The sequence below is a fragment of the Trachypithecus francoisi genome, unplaced genomic scaffold (assembly GCF_009764315.1).
Source record: "Trachypithecus francoisi isolate TF-2019V2 unplaced genomic scaffold, Tfra_2.0 Lachesis_group8, whole genome shotgun sequence".
In the NCBI taxonomy this organism is placed as follows: Eukaryota; Metazoa; Chordata; class Mammalia; order Primates; family Cercopithecidae; genus Trachypithecus; species Trachypithecus francoisi.
The window spans coordinates 67,916,149-67,936,300 of NW_022681473.1; the positions used below are offsets into that span (position 1 = coordinate 67,916,149).

Consider the following 20,152-nt stretch of genomic DNA (forward strand, 5'->3'; position numbering starts at 1 on the left):
AGTTTGACCATTTTTTCTCATGTCATATAAAATGTGCCACATGGTAGTTGTCAAGCTGTGGTAGTCATGTATACTTTTTTCGTTCTTAACTGTCTAAAAGGAAAAGTTCAAAGTCCTTTCCACAGTTAGTCTTGGCTTCTTTTGGATTTTTCTTTTTAGAGCTAAATTATTCATGCCAATGAATAAGTGAGCCTGTTCTAAGATATAGAGGCCATTATCTATTTTTGCTTAATGTACTCATGTGGCATTGTTCACCGTCATGTATTTCCATACTTTTAATATTTGAGTCACTTATCAATGTGACCAGCAGATAAACTGTTCAAGCTAATACAGCATTTCCTACCTTCATAGTTGTCGCAGATGTTTGTTCTAGTAGCGATTATTTAATAAACATACATTATACTGAATCTTATTAGCAACTAACTTATTTTCAGGTAATCTCAGTCTGCTTATTCACTTTTTCCATTTGATTTTCTAATGCCACAATCATTTTTCTAGAAAATAGTAGGATAATGTATTTTTTTCTAGTCTACTAAAATGGAGACTATATTTCTGCATTCATTACCTCTCATAGGTGAAAATATTAAATTAAATGATATTGTTTTAAATAAGACTACTGGTAGTGTTTCATCCCTGATTTATATTTTTTAAATCTATACATTCATATAAAGGCAGGGCTACTATGTGTAATTAGAGAGTTCCTGTACTACACAAAGGCACCCAGTTGAGAGAGGAAGGAGGGTGAATGAGGGGCTGAAATCTAGCCTGTGCTCAGCCTGCCAAAGATAGGGTTGCATCTCAGAGGACACATCTTTTCCCAGTTTGCTTAAGCTGGCAGTACAGGCCAGCAGCAAGCCTCTTCATGGAAATGGCATCCAGTCATTATCCTGGGAATTCTTTGTCACTGGGCTCCTAACACTGTACTGCAGTACCTTTCTACTCCAAGCCTGAGTATGTTACAAGGTTAAAAGCTAATCATTTTTTAATTAAACATTTATATATTTAAATACACAGCATCTTCAACTTTAGGAGCTGTGAAGTAAACACATGAACCATCCAGCTTCATACAATGAAGAGGGACAGATCAGGAACAGAAAAAATGGTCCTGCATAAGCCATGTGTGTCTGTGGTTTATAACTTTAACTGAAGTACCATCTACAAGATGTAAAACAAATTAGAATTTCCTATAACTCACCTAGTTCCTCAAACCACAGCTTTTCAAATATTAGCTTTCTTAGCCAAGCCTGCTGGAATGGGTGGTTTTAGTCATTGCTGACCATATGGTTGATTCTTCAGCTAGTCCCTCCTTTGTGTGTCAGGGTGGGGCAGCCTTGTCTGGATGAACAGATGGATGCTGGCAAGAGGTGAAACAGGAACCTTTACCTGACAAAACACAGACATGAGTGTGCAAAGCCATTTGGGCTGTGCTTTGTGAAGGGAATGGCTGAAAAGGAGTTTGGATGGCTTGATTTCACCCTGAACAATACACACCTGCCTAACAAAGGCATCTGTCATTTGATTTAGCAAATTCTATGAACTTACTCTGAGCTTCTCTCTAGCGCAGTTCTGGGGTGGCCTTTTCAGCTTTTTTCCTTTCTTTTGCTCTAGACTGGAATGCAGTCTACCTCAAGTGGGTCTTAGGTGAGACAGAAAGCAAGACCTGTCTCACTTGATAGCGTGGCCTAATCCCAAAGTAAGGGTTGATTCTCAAAGGAAATGAGAAAGCAGAAAATGGGGGGATCCATTTATTGAGCCCTACTATGTGCCATCCATTCAATAAACTTGAAGGTCTGTTATTAGGCACTAGGAATACAGTGAGAAATAAGACACATACCTGCCCTCATGGCACTTAGTGTCTCACAAGTAATTGTGCCAATTACATTTTGGATGAGTGTCATAAGGAAGGGTATAGAGAGTTCTAGGAGGGAATACGAGGGAGCTGAAGTAGGAAAGACATCCCTGAAGACGAATATCTACACCAAGAACTGAAGGATGAGAGGTATTAAGGAAGGTAGGGGAAAGGCCGTTTATAGCAGAGGGAACCAGAGGTGAGTTTCCGGAGAGATGGGCTGGAATGACGTCACACAGGGCTTTAAAAGCCATCTTACAAATTTGAATTTGGTTGTCCTGGTGCAGTGGCTCATGCCTGTAATCCCAACACTTTGGAAGACCAAGGTGGGAGGACTGCTTGAGACCAGGAGTTCAAGACCAGCCTGGGCAACACAACGAGACCCCATCTCTACAAAAAAAGTTTAAGTAGACATGTGTGGTGGCACTCACCTGTAGTTCCAGCTACTCAGGAGGCTGAGGTGGGAGGATCGCTTGAACCCAGGAGTTCCAGGCTGCAATGAGCTAAAATCAACTGCACTCCAGCCTGGACAACAGAGACATCATCTTTGAAAGAAAAAAAAAGAATTTGAATTTGGAAAGCCCTGGAAAAGATGGAGGATGAATTAAAGGGAGCCAGTATGGATGTAGGGATACCAGATAGAGGAAGAACGGTGGATAGTGGCAGTGGAGATAGGAACTCCAATATATCAGAGGTACATGGGAAGAAGGTTTAGGGTATTATAGAGTACACTTGGGATTTGCAGAGTTTGTAGACTGTGTTAGACATCCTGGCAGAGAGCTTAAAGATAATAAATGTGGATCTGGAGCTCAGCTGAGAGATCTGAGCTGAAGATGTAAATTTAAGAATGATGGGTCCTGGCACAGTGGCTCACACCTGTAATCCCAGCACTTTGGGAGGCCAAGGTGGGTGGATCAAGAGGTCAGGAGTTCGAGACCAGCCTGACCAACATGGTAAAACCCCGTCTCTACTTAAAAAAATACAAAAATTAACCAGGCATGGTGGCGTGTGCCTGTAATCCCAGCTACTTGGGAGGCTAAGGAAGGAGAATTGCTTGAACCCCAGAGGTGGAGGTTGCAGTGAGCTGAGATCGTGCCACTGTACTCCAGCTTGGGCAACAGAGCAAGGCTCTGTCTCAAAAAAAAAAAAAAAAGAATCATGGACATACATATTAATTGAAATGGAAGTGGATGAGATCACGGAAGAAAAGAAGGTCTCAGACTGAGTCCTAGAAACCAAACCATTTAAGGATTAGGTAGAGGAATTTTTGAAGAAAAGAGCATCTCAAACCAAAGAGAATCACCAGTCACTTGGAAAGGAAGCCTGGGTGAGGGCCTGGGTTCTAGTTCCTCAAAGTCTGGATGTCTGTGGCTGGGCTGGAGACACAGTGGCTGTCAGCAGAGATAGCTACATGGCTGAGGGGTAGAAGGCAATAACCCTGACATGACACTGCACTGAAACAGCAGGCTCCAAGCTGGAGCCCACTGGCATTAATCCTGAGAGGGTACTTACTGTTAGAAAAGTTATCTCCTTTTGGGGCGTCTGAAGACCTAGCTTAGGATCCTGGTCCTCCACTGAAAAGCTGTGTGGTTGTGGCCAAGTCACAACTAAATTTTGGGTTCTACATCTGTGAAATGTAGAATTGTCTTAGGGGTTAGCACCATGGTGTAGTGTGAATCTAATCATAACAGTTTCTGAATGGTATCTTTCCTATGAGATTGCCTGGTCTGGGCCTGTAGGGGTACCTCAAAACTGGACAAACGAGAGGAGTCAACCCCTCTTCCCTCTCTCACTGACCAGTGCAACCTGGAACAAGGGACTATCCGGCCTTCTCCCCTTCCTGGTCATCAGGTGCTGGCCTGTGCCCACAGAACCTGTTTGCCTTCAAGGTGGAGACGGGTTTTTCTGCATTATCCCGCCCCAGTTTTTCAGCCTAGGGTGTGGCAGAACATGCACTGGACTGAGACTTTTTCTGCTAGATTAAAACACCCACCCATGGTAAAGGGGAAGGCTGAAAAGGTGTCATAAATGCATTAACTCCGTCTCTGAACAGTACACACCTTTCCGAAGCCATGCTTGGCGCTCACACCCACTACATACATCTAAGTTCCTCCCTGGCCATTCCGGAAACCCTCTGGAGACGTCAGAGCTGTTTGTCTTAAAGTCTGTTCATTTTATTCCAATAACCTTACCCCCATTTAACTTTCTCCCCACTTCAAATCATTCCCAAATTTCCTGAAAGATGTATCTGCCAAGGAGAAAAGATTAGTTTTTAGGGGGCTTGAAGAAAACAACAAAATTCATTTAGTCATTCAGTCAACCTGCTCTGGACTCTCATGAGTGGGGCACAGATTGGGAGGAAATTGGTCATGTCCCTCCCTGGGGCTGCTCTCTTGCCCTCATTTGTTCTCAGATTGAATTAGTACTCCCAGCTCCTTTTAGTCCTTCACCCACCATGAAGTTGCCTGTGAGTCTTAGGGCTTTCCTAATCCTCTAGATACATCTACTATCCCCATCAGAAACCTGCACTCAGTCCCTTCCCTTCTCTCTCTCTTCCTCCCACCTCCTTCCCCCTTCAAACTTCTCATCCAGCCACCTCCCCCATGTAAATTAGTAAGAGGGACAAGGAGTCCGAGAGATGAGAGATGAACATTCTCACAGAATGTCCACTAAGTCACTAAGCTATGAGGATGCTGTTTGGAATGAAACTATTCACATTTCTCTATCACCGTTAAGGTAGCTACTGTCTCCAGCAGCCATCAGCTAAGTGAATAGAGAAACACAAAGAGTTTCATTGGAAACAGCTGTAGTAGTTGGCAGGCCTGTGGTTGCGGCTGGGACACAATCCCAAAGTCTGCTGTGAATGGCTCACTTTTTGTATCACACAGCCGGGGGTCTGGGCAGCACCCTGCTTGCTGCCGCTCCATCACACTGCTCTGCCATCTGCTTACTGCTGCTGTCCATGCTGTCTTGGGGAATCACCTGAAACCGCAGTGGCTACAGACAACCTCTGAACCGCTGGAGTCCCCTGCAGCCGTCACAGGGCAAGGAAGGCGTGTTTCCCTTCCACCTCAGCCTCCCTTCCTGAGATTACGAGGATCCTAAACAGTGGGCTACTTTTGGGGGTGTGTTGCCCCTTGAGCTAGGCATGCTGTCCCCATGACCTGGGGTCTCAGTAGTGGTCAGGACTCTATTGGCTATAAATGATGAAGTCCTCATGTCCAGCCAGAGTGAGGCGGCCGGGACAGTGCAGCTCTACCTCCATCTCACTACTGAGAGACAAGGGCTGTCATGCTCTAGGACAGCAGCATTCCTCCTGAGTAACAGTCAGAAAGGGGTGATCTGACACTCGGCTCTCTTTGTCAGTAAGAGGAGACGGGGAAAGGATCTAACTGCCTAGCCCTAGCCGCTTGGGGGAGTCACTTCACCAGAGTCCCATAGTGTCTCCCAAGAGTCAGGGCTGCTGAGGCCAGTGCCTCCTTTGCTGCATTCTTTGCTGTGGTGGCTCCTGGTCCCCACCCCAACCCCTCATATGTCGATTAGGGCACCCTGGAAAGGGAAGCAGCTGCCTGTGAATCCAGTATGCTGGAGGTCACTCCCAAAGTTTTTCCAGTAACAATTTGTAAGGTCAAAACAATAGGGGGCTGCTTGATACCACCAAGAGTTTGTCAGGCAAACACTGAAAGAGAGAGAGAGAGAGAGATCTTCCTATCTCGTTACCTAGAAATGCTAGCCATTCTAAAATTTTTACTGAAAAAGATAAAAAATGAACTGGTTATTTGGCAGTGGGGGCCATCCCAGAGAGCACCTTCCTAGAGACACTGAGTCCCTTTCCTCCTCCTGCTTTTCCTCTTATCAACTACAGGCTGAAATTAACACCCACAGCTTCTGCTGGCTAAAAGCCTTAAAAACAACAACAAAAATCAAACAAGAGAAACTAATGCATTAGGCAGCTACAACTCCAACTTATTTATTTATTTATTTAGCTCTGTTGCCCAGGCTGGAGTGCAGTGGTGCTACTGCGGCTCATTACAGCCTCAACCTCCCAGGCTCAGGCAACCCTCCCACCTCAGCTTCCCAAATAGCTGGGACTACAGGTGTGCACCACAACACCCGACTGATTTTTTTTTTTTTTTTTTTTTTTTTGTAGAAAGGAGGTTTCACTATGTTGCCCAGGCTAGTTGCAAATTACTGGGCTCAAGCAATTCACCCACTTGAGCTTCCCAAAGTGCTGGGATTACAGATGTGAGCCACTGTGCCCAGCCTAGAACTTTAAACTTTAGGTACTAAGCAAACACCAAGTCTTGGAAACATAATGCTAGCCTTAGATTACTTATTGATTTATGAACAAACCCCTAGATACAGAGAAAAATAAAAGGTATGTATAAATTGTATAAATTATATAAATTACATATACGAATAAATGTACATAATTTATACTATATATAATGTATATAAATAAATTATATACATATTTTAACATAAATATAACAAATAGGCTGGGTGTGGTGGCTCACGCCTGTAATGCCAACACTTTGGGAGGCTGAGGTGGGTGGATCACCTGAGGTTACGAGTTTCAGACTGGCCTGGCCAACATGATGAAACCCCATCTCTGCTAAAAATACAAAAAAATTAGCTGGGCGTGGTGGTGCACACCTGTAATTCCAGCTACTTAGGAGGCTGAGGCAGGAGAATGGCTTGAACCCAGGAGGCGGAAGTTGCAGTGAGCTGAGATCAAGCCACTGCACTCCAGCCTGGGTGACAAAGCAAGACTCTGTCTCAAATAAATAAATATATACACATATATATATGGCAAGTTGTGTATATGCTATATTTTCCATAACTTGATTTAATTGGAAATTCAAGATTCCTAATTTATATACTAAAAATTTATATAACAAAAAGATTAAAAACAGCACTTATTGGTTTTTGTGCCTCTACAACATAGTTTCTAACTTAACATTTGTGAAAATGCCCTAATTGTCAAAAATTCATGAACTTAATACTGGGACTCAAGTTATACCTGGGGATCCCACTAATTTAAACACTCTGACCCTATAATCTTGAGAAGGTAACGACATATAAAAATTTTTAAATGAGTATGCCTCAATTTAAGTGTAGCCTTGCCTAAATTTCCCATGCTCACATACCCACTGCTATAAAATGTCTTCCATTAGACATATTTGCTTTGACAAAATAAATAATAAATTAGATTGGGCATGGTGGCTCATGCCTGTAATCCCAGCGCTTAGGGAGACCAAGGCAGGAATATCTCTTGAGCCCAGGAGTTCAAGATCAACCTGGGCAAAATGGCAAAACCCCGTCTCAACAAAAAATGCAAAAATTAACCATGTGTGATGGTGTGTGCCTACTCAGGAGGCTAAGATGCGAGGATCACCTGAGCCCAGGAGGCGGAGGTTGCAGTGAGCTGTGATAGTGCCCCTGCACTCCAGCCTGGGAGACAGAGTAAGACCCTGTTTCAATATTAATAATTATAATAAATTAAAATTAAAGTGCCTCTTTGTCATTTGCAAATTGGCTTGATAAAATGGGACCCCATGAGCCCCCATTTTATAGTTAATATGGCCCAATATAAGTTAAAGCAAGCCGTTCAAGGATTAAAACTCATTATAAAAAACCTTATTTTTTAAAAGGGTGATTATCCCCTACTACTTCTCCATTTAGCAGCCCAATTTTGCCTATGCTCACATCTAGAAATACATATATTTTATGTATATACATTTTAATATATTTATATTTTTAAATATATGTACGTTTTAATATATAAAATGTAATATATAAAAATATAATATAGATTTTATCTCTATTTTACATATATAAATGTTTATATATGGTAGCCTGTGATGGATCACTACAACTTAACATTGTGGTCCCATCCATTAGGGCCCCATACCTAATATTAAAATTAAACTGATTTTATTCAATCAACAACTAATAAATACTTTACTCTTACAGATGTGGCCAACCTGTTATGTTCTGTGCCTATTTCCACAGCCCTTCAGGCAGTTTGCCTCTGCCTCTGAAGGCACACTATACACTTTTCTGGACAACTCACAGGGGGCCTCTACGTGAGGTCCATCATCATACACTGACTTTACAGACAAGATGCACCTTCTCCAGGAGCACAGGTACAATACTGCACTGAGAACATCCTCCTCCAAAGAGATTCATTTGACCCACACTCTAAGGACATTTGAGCTTAAAGAGGAAGCAGGCAGTCACCGGTGGCTAAGGAAGCCTGTAGCTGCCCTCCCCCTCTTCACCCTACCCCTAAGGAGGAGGGGTGATGTCATGGATTGGTCAGATTCAAGAGGACTGAACGAAGCCACAGGCCTGGGGTGGAACCTCAGTGTGTGAAATAAAGGGGTTAAAGGCTAAGTCTCAGGCTGGGGATGGCTCCTGTCTATTTCTTCTCTCTCCAATACTACAGGTAAGATGGGGGCCTGGGCTTCTTCCTATTGGGAAGGAGGTGCATTTTTCCTTGTTTGCATTCCCCTCTCATCAGAGTGCCAAGCAAGAAACGGGGGAGGCCAAGGGGAGAGGAATGAGGACAGAATTGCCCCTATTGCACAGGTCCAGTGCAGACCCCAGGGCTCAGGGCTTCATGCTGAGGGTTGGGGCCAAAGCCCTAATAGCTAATAAAACGTTTCTTTGCCTTTCTTGCTATACTATATTCTGTTATACTAATATTCCTTCAGGAATGCCCTGGGATAGTAGGGGGTGGGTGGGTGGCCCAGGAGTCGATGTTCCAGCCATCGATCTCTCAGCATCAAACCAGAGGAGGAAATGACCAAAGTAGTTCCTGGGAAAACAAGGGGAGCAATTCCTGGCTGGGTGAGATGGCTCACGCCTGTAATCCCAGCACTTTGGGAGGCCATGGCGAGTGGATCACCTTAGGTCAGGAGTTCAAGATCTGTCTGGCCAACATGGTAAAAGCCCATCTCTACTAAAAATATAAAAATTAGCTGGGCATGGTGGTGGACACCTGTAATGCCAGCTACTTGAGAGGCTGAGGCAGGAGAATCACTTGAACCCGGGAGCCTGAGGTTGCAGTGAGCCGAGAAAAAGAAAAAGAAGGGGGAATTCTAGGCAGAGTGAATAGTATTGCAAAGGCAGGATGTGTTAATATATGTGGAGCAATAAACAGAGTGAGAACTGCCTGCAATTAGAAGATCACAGAGGAACTTTATAAAGTTTATAAAGAGGAACTTTATACCACACTGTGTGAGAAGGCTAGACTTCATCCATAAAAAGATGGTCTCCTGTGTTAGCCAACTGCTAATGTTATTCCAGTGCTTACTACATGCCAGGCTCTGAATGGCTTACATGAATTAACTCATAATTCTGAGACACTGAGATAAAGGAGTTGTCCAAAGTCTCACCAACAAGGAACCTGAGGTTCAAAGGGGTGGAGTAAGTGGCAGATCTGTCCTCTTTACCAAATTTGCTACTCGACAGCTGTGACATCAACAAGGAGACCGGTTCTGTTGACCTGGACTTACCATGAGGTGACCTGGAGGAGGTGGTATTTTTTTTTTTTTTTTTTTTTTGAGACGGAGTCTCGCTCTGTGGCCCGGGCTGGAGTGCAGTGGCCGGATCTCAGCTCACTGCAAGCTCCCCCTCCCGGGTTCACGCCATTCTCCTGCCTCAGCCTCCCGAGTAGCTGGGACTACAGGCGCCCACCACCTCGCCCGGCTAGTTTTTTGTATTTTTTAGTAGAGACGGGGTTTCACCATGTTAGCCAGGATGGTCTCGATCTCCTGACCTCGTGATCCGCCCGCCTCGGCCTCCCAAAGTGCTGGGATTACAGGCCTGAGCCACCGCGCCTGGCCAGAGGTGGTATTTGAGCTGAGTCCTGAGAGACAAGGGATCCGGGCCATCAGAGGCTGGGAAAGTTTAAGGTGCATGGGCTCCCAGCATGCCTGAAGGTTGCTTTGAGAAACGAAGGGATCCAGCAAAAAGAATCATAAAGAGAAATGTCCAACACTTCACAGCAAGTCAAAGCCCTTGGGCTGCACAGTGTGGCATCCAAGAACAGAGCTGAGCAAGCCAGCACCGCCCTCAGGAACAGCGCCTGGCCCAACACCTTTTCCTTTACATCAGAAGTTGGCTGTGATCCAAGATCTTCTATCCGTTTTATCAGAGTAAATGCAAATTTCTTTGAAACAAGATTTATTGTTACATTAAGAAGGAGATTATTTTTCTTTCCAGAAATGATGGGGGATGCTTACTTTTTTTAACTAGCATTTGTGTAGCACTTTAACATAAACAGAATTCTTTCCTTATTTCATTGAAAAATGAGTGTTAACTTTCTCAGTTTTTCAAATGAGGACACTGAAACCTAGGAGATTAACTCAGGAAAGAAACTGGGGCTCAAAGCCAGTTATTCAGACTCCAAATTCTGTTTTCATTCATTTTTTTATTCTTTCATTCATTGAAAAAAAAAATACTGTATTTTTCCTGTGCCAGGCACAGGACTATGCAGTGAGTAGATAGTTGAAGGTAAAAGAGACATAGCTTATCTTACAGACCCTCTTCTTACAGTACCTCTAACACAGAAGCAGGAAGAAATAAAGAGCGATATACTATATAATACTCTGGTATTTCTAATCAGCACTCGGTGATTACATCCACACCTTTGCAAGGTTCTCACACTTGCATTTGTAGTTAACTGCTCCATTGTTTCACTGAATGCCTGCTTTGTGCCCACTCTGGGCTTGACATTGTGTACAGACTGTAATACACAAGCAGTAGGGTTCAATCCGATAACACCTATGTGCAAACTACCTGGAAGTATTTATTGAGCACATACTCTTGGAAAAGCAGTCTTTGAGCAAATATTTATCAGTACCTTGATAATCCTAACAAATAATATTTATAATATTTAATATTTATGTGCCAAGGACCATAGTAAATTCTTTATACATATTATCATTTGGTCTTCACAGTAACTCTTCAGAGGCAGGTATTTGAGAGCTTAAGTCCCAACGTGCTCAAAATCATGACACTACAAAGCAGTGGCAGTGGAATTTGAATCCAGGCAGCCAGCATTTCCTACTACTCAGCTGTCCTAACCTCCTACTCTATGCAGGGCGCTGGTGATATAACAGTGAACACCGCTGCGATCCCTACCCTTAAAATGCTTACAGCCTAGGAAGGAAGATAACCTTTAAACAAATCATATGCTGAGAACATCTAACAGGGTACCTGGTCTCCTCTGAGCTTCATTCAAGCTTCCCCAAGAATATGCCTTGTCAAGCGGACCCAGAGGCTGAGTTCTTAAGCAGACAGAGGGAGGGAGGGAGAAGTCAATCTATGAAGGGGAACAGCACAAGGAAAAGCTCCGAGGTAGGAAGAGGTCTGGCAGTCTGAGGCTCTCACTGGGCTGAGGGAAAGGCCAGGTGGATCACAGGGAAGCTAAGGAAAAGAGCATGAGGAGTGGCACATAAATCTACATAATTCAAAGTGAGGGGAGAGGTCGGCCGAGAACAAGACAGCGTGTAGATACGCCAGGCAGGACGCTACTTCATGTGAGGTGGGGATGTTAGTTTGGATCAGCCTGTTGATAGAGAGAATGGAAGCATGTTGATGAAAATTGCAGAAGAGAGAATCGTCAGGGCTTGGGTGGGGAAATGAGGGGAAGGAGGGAGTCAAGCAAGGTTTTTGGCTTGAACAACCCAGTGGATGGCAGCACTCCGGGACAACTCGGGGGAGGAAGATGAGAGTTCAAGTCGCATCCAAGGTGGCTGTGGACAGCCATATGGAGCTGTTAAGTCAGGGCGCTGGATGGATGTGTGGCTCTGAAGCTCGGAGGTCCTAACAGTGAAGGAGATCATCTTGGACAAAGGTGAAATGAGTGTCTAAGACAGAGCCCTAGAGGCGTTCCACTATTAAAGGTTATTATTAGAGAGGTCAGGTGCGGTGGCTCACACCTGTAATCCCAGCGCTTTGGGAAGCCAAGGCAGGAGGATCACTCGAGTCCAAGAGTTTGAGAGCAGCCTGGACAACAGGGCAAGACTCTGTTTCTACAACAAATAGAAAAAAATTAGCCAAGCACTGTGGCACATGCCTGTGCTCCCAGCAATTTGGGAGGCTGAGGTGGGAGGATCACCTGAGCCTGGGAAGTGCAGGCTGCAGTGAGCCACGATCACACCACTGCATTCCAGCCTGGATTACCCAGTGAGACCCTGACTCAAAAAAAAAAAAAAAAGAAGAAGAAAGGAAGAAATAGGAAGAAGAAGAAGTGGAGGTGGAGGAGGAGGAGGGGGAGGAGGGCAAGGAGGGGGAGGAGGGGGAGGAGGTTGTTATTAGAGAGGGGGAACTGAGCAAAGGGAACTGAGAAACATGGTCAAAAAGAAAGGAGGAAAGGCAGGAGAGTGTGGAGTCTGTTTTAAGGAGGGAGTGGGAGCAGGGCACAGTGGCTCATGCCTGTAATCCCAGCACTTTGGGGGGCTGAGGTGGGAGGATCACTTGAACCCAGGAGTTCAAGACCAGACGGGGCAATATAGTGGGAACCTGTCTCCACACACACACACACACATTACCCAGGTGTAGTGGCGCGCTCCTGTAGAGCGCCTCAGCTACTCCAAAAGCTGAAGTGGGAGGACTGCTTAAGCCTAGGTGGTCAAGGTTGCAGTGAGTCATGATGGTGTCACTGCACTCCAGCCTGAGTGACACAGCAAGACCCTGTCTCAAATAAATAAATAAATAGCCAGTGGTCTGAGATGCAGAACCTGATGTGATTGAATTTTTAGCAGGGCACAGTTAAATACGAGAAAGATTGTTCTGACCTGGGATTCATCCTGGGGGTCTTCATGAAGGCCAGACCTGAGGTGCACCTAGGCACGCTACATACAGGAGAGGGCCTGAGAGTGAATGTTTGGGAACAGCAAATAATACCAGCAGGTAGAATGAGGAGGAAGAGCTAGAGGATGCCATGGAGGTCATCTCACCCATGAGGTCATATCACCTGTGTCACCCAGTCACTGGCCACTTCATGCTCATTTCATGCTCACAACAGCCCTGCAGTAGGAATTCACTAACCCTGTGTCACAGATGAGAACACTCAGACCCAGCCATCGGAATTGACTATTCAGACGGTGCAGATGGAAGTGGGGAAGGCAGAATTTGGCTCTGGGTCTGAGTCCAGTGCTATCACCTTATGCTTCCTTGACTCGGGTGGCAACGAAGGGAAGAGATTAGAGAGGATTCGGGCTGGACAGAGGTGGAGAAGAGGCAATAAGTGAGAGGGAGGTAGGGTGCAGAATCAACAAGATGCAGAGAGCAGGTAGCAGCTGAGAAGGACAAAGCAGAAGGCTGGGGCTTCTGGCTGGAGTAGCCTGGTGAACGGAGGTGGGAACAGCAGGGTATGGGTTCAGGGGAAGAATGGAGACTCAGACGATGAGTCCACTGGGCCTACGTGACGGGTTGTGGGGCGGTGTTGTCAGGAGGCAAAGAGAGACATAGATCTGAAGGTCAGAGGAACAGTCCGGAGTGTGGGAGACCAGAGACCATCAGCGTAATCTTGGATTTTGGTTCCTTTTTACCACTTAACAGCAGAGTTGAGAAGGGGCTAGAGCTGGGTTCTGGGAGAGAAGTGACGGGGCACGCGTGGCGTCCCGCCGGTGTCAAAGACGACTTCCGGCTCACCTCTGACTCCGTTTCCCCCACAGATGGCTTTTCCCTGCCGCAGGTCCCTGACTCCCAAGACTCTGGCCTGCCTCCTGGTGGGCGTGAGTTTCTTGGCACTGCAGCAGTGGTTCCTCCAGGCTCCAAGGTCCCCGCAGGAGGAGAGGTCCCTGCTGGAGGAGAGGTCCCAGCAGGAGGAGACGCCAGATGGTCCCACCGACGCTCCCTCGGCGCTCACCCCCGGGCCCCCGTGCGTGGCCAACACCTCGGCGAACGCCACGGCCAACTTCGAGCAGCTGCCCGCGCGCATCCAGGACTTCCTACGGTACCGCCACTGCCGCCACTTCCCGCTGCTTTGGGACGCACCGGCCAAGTGCGCCAGCCGCCGCGGTGTCTTTCTGCTCCTGGCCGTGAAGTCGGCGCCTGCGCACTACGAGCGACGCGAGCTCATCCGGCGCACTTGGGGGCAGGAGCGCAGCTACGGCGAGTGGCCAGTGCGCCGCCTCTTCCTACTGGGCACCCCCGGTCCCGAGGACGAGGCGCGCGCCGAGCGGCTGGCGGAGCTGGTGGCGCTGGAGGCGCGCGAGCACGGCGACGTGCTGCAGTGGTCCTTCGCGGACACCTTCCTCAACCTCACGCTCAAGCACCTGCACCTGCTCGACTGGCTGGCTGCGCGCTGTCCGCACGCGCGCTTCCTGCTCAGTGGCGACGACGACGTGTTCGTGCACACCGCCAACGTAGTCCGCTTCCTGCAGGCGCAGCCACCGGGCCGCCACCTGTTCACCGGCCAGCTCATGGACGGCTCCGTGCCCATCCGCGACAGCCGGAGCAAGTACTTCGTGCCCCCGCAGCTCTTCCCCGGGTCCGCTTACCCGGTATACTGCAGCGGCGGCGGCTTCCTCCTGTCCAGCCTCACGGTCCGGGCCCTGCGCGCGGCCGCCCTCCACACCCCGCTCTTCCCTATCGACGACGCCTACATGGGCATGTGTCTGGAGCGCGCCGGCCTGGCGCCCAGCGGCCACGAGGGCATCCGGCCCTTCGGCGTGCAGCTGCCTGGCGCGCAGCAGTCCTCCTTCGACCCCTGCATGTACCGCGAGCTGCTGCTGGTGCACCGCTTCGCGCCATATGAGATGCTGCTCATGTGGAAGGCGCTGCACAGCCCCACGCTCAGCTGTGACCGGAGACACCGGGTCTCCTGAGGCCGGGTGGATGGCTTCAGCCCCGGGACTCCACCCGTGACGGTGTCCATGCTGAGAAGGCAGCTTTCCCGCCCTGAGTACCATACGTCCTGCCCAACTCTGTGCACCTGAACCCCAGCTGCGCACTGAAATCAGCTGGGGTCGGGGGTGTGGGAAATGTCCACATCCTGGCTCCATCTCCCGAAGTTTCTATTTGATTAGTCTGGGGTGGCCCCAGACATGTTAAGGATTTTTAAAGTTACTCCGGTGATGCGAATGTGCGGTTAGGCCTGAGGACTGCTCGGCTAGACTGTCTGTTCATCCTCGCAAATCCAACTCCACTGCCCTCTCTGCAAGCCTTCCCAGGCACCTCGCTCCCACACTTGGGTCCTCGTGAGCAGTGAAGCAAGGGAGACCTGGGAGCGTGGGAGCCAGGATCAGCGTCCTCTGCCTTGTGCATACAAATGTCAGTTGCCATTTCCACTGTTTCCCCTACAAGTGAGTGGAGCTGGGCTGACAGTGGTCAGGAGGATCCCGCTTCCCCCTCCCGCCAGAAGTCAGCCAACATGCAACTGAGGCGCATGTGGGGGCCTTCCTCCCACCACTGCCCCAGTACAACCGTGAGGTAGAAATCCTCACCGTGCAAAGTGGAAACCAGAGGCCTGGTCAGACAGTGACTAATCCAGGGCCATGGCATTCCCAGACAGCACACCATTGTGGTCCCCTCCACACTCACCCCACCCAAAGCTAATGGCCTGGTTGGGTACTGACCACCAATACTCACCCCCACGGGTCAGAAACAGGCTCCTTGCCAGGGTTTGGAACTCAGGGTCAGTGGGCCTTGGACAACCCAGCAGGGAGTTCAGGGGAGTCCGAAGTGGAGAAACACTGATGGGAACATGGAGACCATTGTTGGGGAATCTGTGGAGGCAGGTGTGTAGAATTGTGTTGGGGAGGTGGGGGATCTAAGACTGAGATGAACAGTGGTTAAGAGTGTGGGGCCAGGTGAGAAGGCTCACACCTGTAATCCTAGCACTTTGGGAGGCCGAGGCGGGCAGATCACGAGGTCAAGAGTGTGAGAGCAGCCTGGCCAATATGGTGAAACCCCGTCTCTACTAAGAATACAAAAATTAGCTGGCCATAGTGGCTCATGCCTGTAATCTCAGCTATTTGGGAGGCTGAGCCAGGAGAATTGCTTGAACCTGGGAGGCAGAGGTTGCAGCGAGCCAAGATCGTGCCACTGCACTCTAGCCTGGGCGACAGAGCAAGACTCCATCTCAAAAAAAGAGAGAGTTTGCAGGGGTGAGTGGGAACTTGGTGCCTGGGACTCTGAGAACCTGGCTGTGGTCCTGACCTCCAGCAGCTGCCAGTCATCTTGGCAACATAGAAAATCAAGGAAATGGCCTAAGGGCAGGCAGAAGTGTGTCAGCAACGTCCCAACTATGTAAGATGGACACAAGAGCCTCACCTTGGGAGGAAAGAGCCTGGGCAGAAAGGAGACTGGCCAAAGGTCCTTCCCTGCCTTCAAGACAAAGACCAGACTCCTCAGTCCTGCATTTCAGGCTCCTGCCACCCAGGTGCTACTCACTGTCCCCTCCCTCCCACTGTTGGCCTCCATCCAGCTGGCAGTGCCTGCGCTTTGTCCAGCTCTCTCCTGCCTCTGCATTTTGCACAAACTCTGACCTGGTTACCGAAATGTCCTCCAATCACCACCATCCTGATGTCTCTTGCACCAGTTAGGATGCCCGTAGGGGAAGCTGCAAGCTGCCCACCTGAGTCGGCTGCCCCCTTCCTGCTGGGCACTCACCTAGACTTCATTTCCCAGCACCCTATCCCCTGCAGTTAGATGTGGCCCTGTGACTGGGCCCTCATGGATGGGCGGGAATGGATGAGGAGGATCACTGTGGCACCTGGGTCTGACTATGTGCTCTTCCTCCTTCCCATTTGCTGGAACATGGCTGGGCCTGGGACCCAGCTCTGACTTTGCAAGTGAGGACAACGCTCCAGGCCCAAGTGGAAGTTTCTCAACTACTGACATTTGGGGCAGGACAGTTCTTTGTTGTGGGGGGCAGTCCTGTGCATTGTGAAACATTCAGCAGCATCCGTGTCCTCCACTCACTAGATACCAGTGTCACAACCCGAGTTATGACACCCAAAGTTATCTCCAGATGTTGCCAAACGTACCCTGGTGGGCAAATTCACCCTAGCAGAGAACCACTGGCCTAGAGGAAGGCAGAGAAGCAAGAGGATTCCTCAGTTCCTGAGAGCAGCCTGGGGACTAATCTGGAATACTCAGCTGAGACTACTGAGGAAGACAAAATAAACTTTTATGCTTTAAAAAAAAATTATGGACATGACAATATAGACAAAAACTTTTATGATTTTTGAGCCTCTGGGGTTTGTCTACTCTGCTACAGCAGTCTTGCCCTGCTAGTATTTTAGTCTGTTCAGGCTGCTATAACAAAAATACCATAAACTGAGTGTCTTACAAGCAACATCTCTGGAAGTTCTGGAGGCTGGGAAGTCTAAGGTCAAGGTCCCGGCAGGTTTGGTGTCTGGCGAGGGCCCGTTCCTCACTGCCTTCTTGCTGTGTCCCTGCATGATGGAAGGGGCAAGCGAGCTCCCACAGCCTCTTTTACAGCGGCCCAGATTCACCTCATCACCTTCAGGGCTAGGATTTCAACGTAAGAATTCCAGGGAAACAGCCGGGCGTGGTGGCTCAAGCCTGTAATCCCAGCACTTTGGGAGGCCGAGACGGGCAGATCACGAGGTCAGGAGATCGAGACCATCCTGGCTAACACGGTGAAACCCCGTCTCTACTAAAAAATACAAAAAACTAGCCGGGCAAGGTGGCGGGGCGCCTGTAGTCCCAGCTACTCAGGAGGCTGAGGCAGGAGAATGGCGTGGACCCGAGAGGCGGAGCTTGCAGTGAGCTGAGATCTGGCCACTGCACTCCAGCCTGGGCGACAGAGCAAGACTCTGTCTCAAAAAAAAAAAAAAAAAAAAAAAAAAAGAATTCCAGGGAAACATAAACATTCCATTCCGACCATAGCACTTAAGTCACCTGCTGTGTCCTGTTTCATCCCTTGTTTCTCGCCAAGTAGACTGGCTACTCCCAGAGGGAGAGGCCATGTCTGATTTACATCAGTGCTGTCACAGATTTACGCAGAGGGAACCCGTGGCAAGTCCAATCACTCGCACTCCGGGAACTTGAGCATGTCGTCTCACCTCTCTGAGCCGCTCTTTCTGATGTGATTTGGCTCTGTTTCCCCACCCAGGTCTCATCTTGAATTGTAATTCCCACATGTCAGGGGACGGACACGTAGGATTGGACAGGCGGGAGGTGACTGGATCATGGGGCCGGTTTCCCCCACGTTCTTGTCGTGATAGTGAGTTCTCACGAGAGGTGATGGTTTTAAAGCGTGGCACTTCCTTGTTCTCGCACACACTCCCTCCTCCTGCCTGTGAAAGTGCCTGCTTTCCCTTCGCCTTCTGCCATGCTTGTTTCCTGAGGCCTCCTGGCCATGCTTCCTGTTAAACCTGAAGAACTGTGAATCAAGTAAACCTCTTTCCTTTATAATTACCCAGTCTCAGGTAGTATTCTTTATAGGAGTGTGAAAATGGACTAATACACTTTCCACGGCGATATTCCATGCCAGGGCCATGTAAATCCTCTGTAAACCACATAGGAGGGCACTGTCATTCTGCAGGCTTACTGGCAGCTCTGAGAGGTTGAAGGAAACAGGAGGAGGTGGCACTCCATGACCTTTCTGCAGCCCTTGCCGTGGGCCTTCAGTAGCCACAGTCACTTGTCCCTTGCTGGTCTATTTTCTGAGCAGGCCATAACGAATACTCCTAAATGCTTTAGGGGTGAATGGATGAGTGGATGAGTGCCATCTGTCCCAGTGGTGTGGACTGTGTCTGTTAGGACAGTAGTCCCCAACCTTTTTGGCACCAAGGACTGGTTTGGTGGGAGACAGTATTTCCACAGACCAATGTGGGGGGTGGTTTGGGGAAGATTCAAGTGCATTACATTTATTGTGCACTTTATTTCTATTATTATTACACGATAATATATAATGAAATAATTATACAACTCACCATAATGTAAAATCAGTGGAAACCCTAAGCTTGTTTTCCTGCAACTAGACAGTCCCATGGCGGGGGATGGGAGACAGTGATAGATTATCAGGCACTAGATTCTCATAAGGAGCGCACAGCCTAGATCCCTCGCATGCGCAGTTCACAATAGGGTTCATGCTACTATGAGAATCTAATGCTGTGGTTGATCTGACAGGAGGCGGAGCTGAGGTGGTAGTGCACGCGATGGGGAGCAGCTATAAATACAAATGAAGCTTTGCTCACCTGCCTCTGTGCAGCCCGGTTCCTAATAGGCCACGATCAATACCAGTCATTGGCCCGGGGGTTGGGGACCCCTGTGTTAGGATACTGTGCTAGTTCCCTATTGTTGCTGTAACAAATCCCACAAGCTTGGCTTAAAAGCACACCCATCTGTTACCCTACAGTTCTACCAGCCAACTGCACTCCTTACTGGAGGTGCCAGGGAAAGATTCATTTATTTGCCTTTTCCAGCTTGCAGAGATCCCCTTCCTCCATCTTCAAAACCGACCACATGGCATCTCTCGGTGCCTTGCTTCCACAGCCACATCACTCTCTGACTCTCCTGCCTTCTCCTTCCACTTCCAAGGACCCTGTAACTACACTGGGCCTACCTAGATAACCTGGGATTCTCTTCCTATCTTAAAGTCAGCTGATGAGCAACCTTCATTCTACCTCCAACCTTACTTCCCTTTGCCATGTAACATGGTGAAACAGTCACAGGTTCCAGGTATTCAGTAGGGTACGGGCAACTTTTTGGGGGGCCGTTATTATGCCCACCACAGTACCCAATCAATATTTGTGGAATAAATCAACAGTAATGAAATAATGCACAAAAATGAATCAATAAACAAGGCTGCTTCTTCCACACAGACCTCCGTGATGCGAGCTCTCCTTCTGGACTACTGAGTGTCATTAATTCTGAATTCCCTGCTGCTAGTTGCCATTCCTCAAGGGCTTACAAGAGACAGGAAAACAGGAATGCTGAGGCCGGAATGCGGACGGGTTCTCTGGAAGGTCCGAATTGTGCTTTGACACAAAATCACACACAAAATTTCCCTGCCAGACAGGCAGATTATCCCCGTTGTGTTCCTAGAGATGAAGAAGATTCAGAACCTTGCCGGCCCCGAGACTCGGGAAGCCGCCGTTACGGGTCGGCTGGGTGACTCTGAGTCCCGGCCACCCTGTCTCTGAAGCTAGGTTGCACGCATGTCCAGGCCCACGGAAGGCTGCAGTGCCCGCTCAGCACCGGCATCACCTGGCGCCACCTGGCGCATCGCTCACCACGGCCCTGGACCGGCGCTCCCCGCCCCTCTCATTCGGCTCATGCGACCCGCGGCCGCCAGGGGGCGCGCAC

General features: G+C 48.5%; 1 protein-coding gene across 2 annotated transcripts; it reads left to right on the forward strand.

Annotated features, from left to right (window-relative positions):
• Positions 1–7,850: 7,850 nt before the first annotated feature.
• Positions 7,851–15,962, forward strand: B3GNT6 (UDP-GlcNAc:betaGal beta-1,3-N-acetylglucosaminyltransferase 6). 2 transcript variants are annotated; one of them, XM_033207794.1, is made up of 2 exons: positions 7,851–7,998; positions 13,543–15,962. In XM_033207794.1, exon 2 carries the CDS (start codon positions 13,543–13,545, stop codon positions 14,695–14,697), a length of 1,155 nt encoding a protein of 384 aa, XP_033063685.1. In that variant the 5' UTR covers positions 7,851–7,998; the 3' UTR covers positions 14,698–15,962. The 2 variants fall into 2 exon arrangements, with proteins under 2 accessions (XP_033063685.1, XP_033063684.1); XM_033207793.1 differs by lacking the exon at positions 7,851–7,998 and adding an exon at positions 8,206–8,300.
• Positions 15,963–20,152: the final 4,190 nt, after the last annotated feature.

Excerpts from the sequence above, each read along its gene's own strand:
- B3GNT6 (XM_033207794.1), top strand. The coding sequence starts at position 13,543 with ATGGCTTTTCCCTGCCGCAGGTCCCTGACTCCCAAGACTCTGGCCTGC.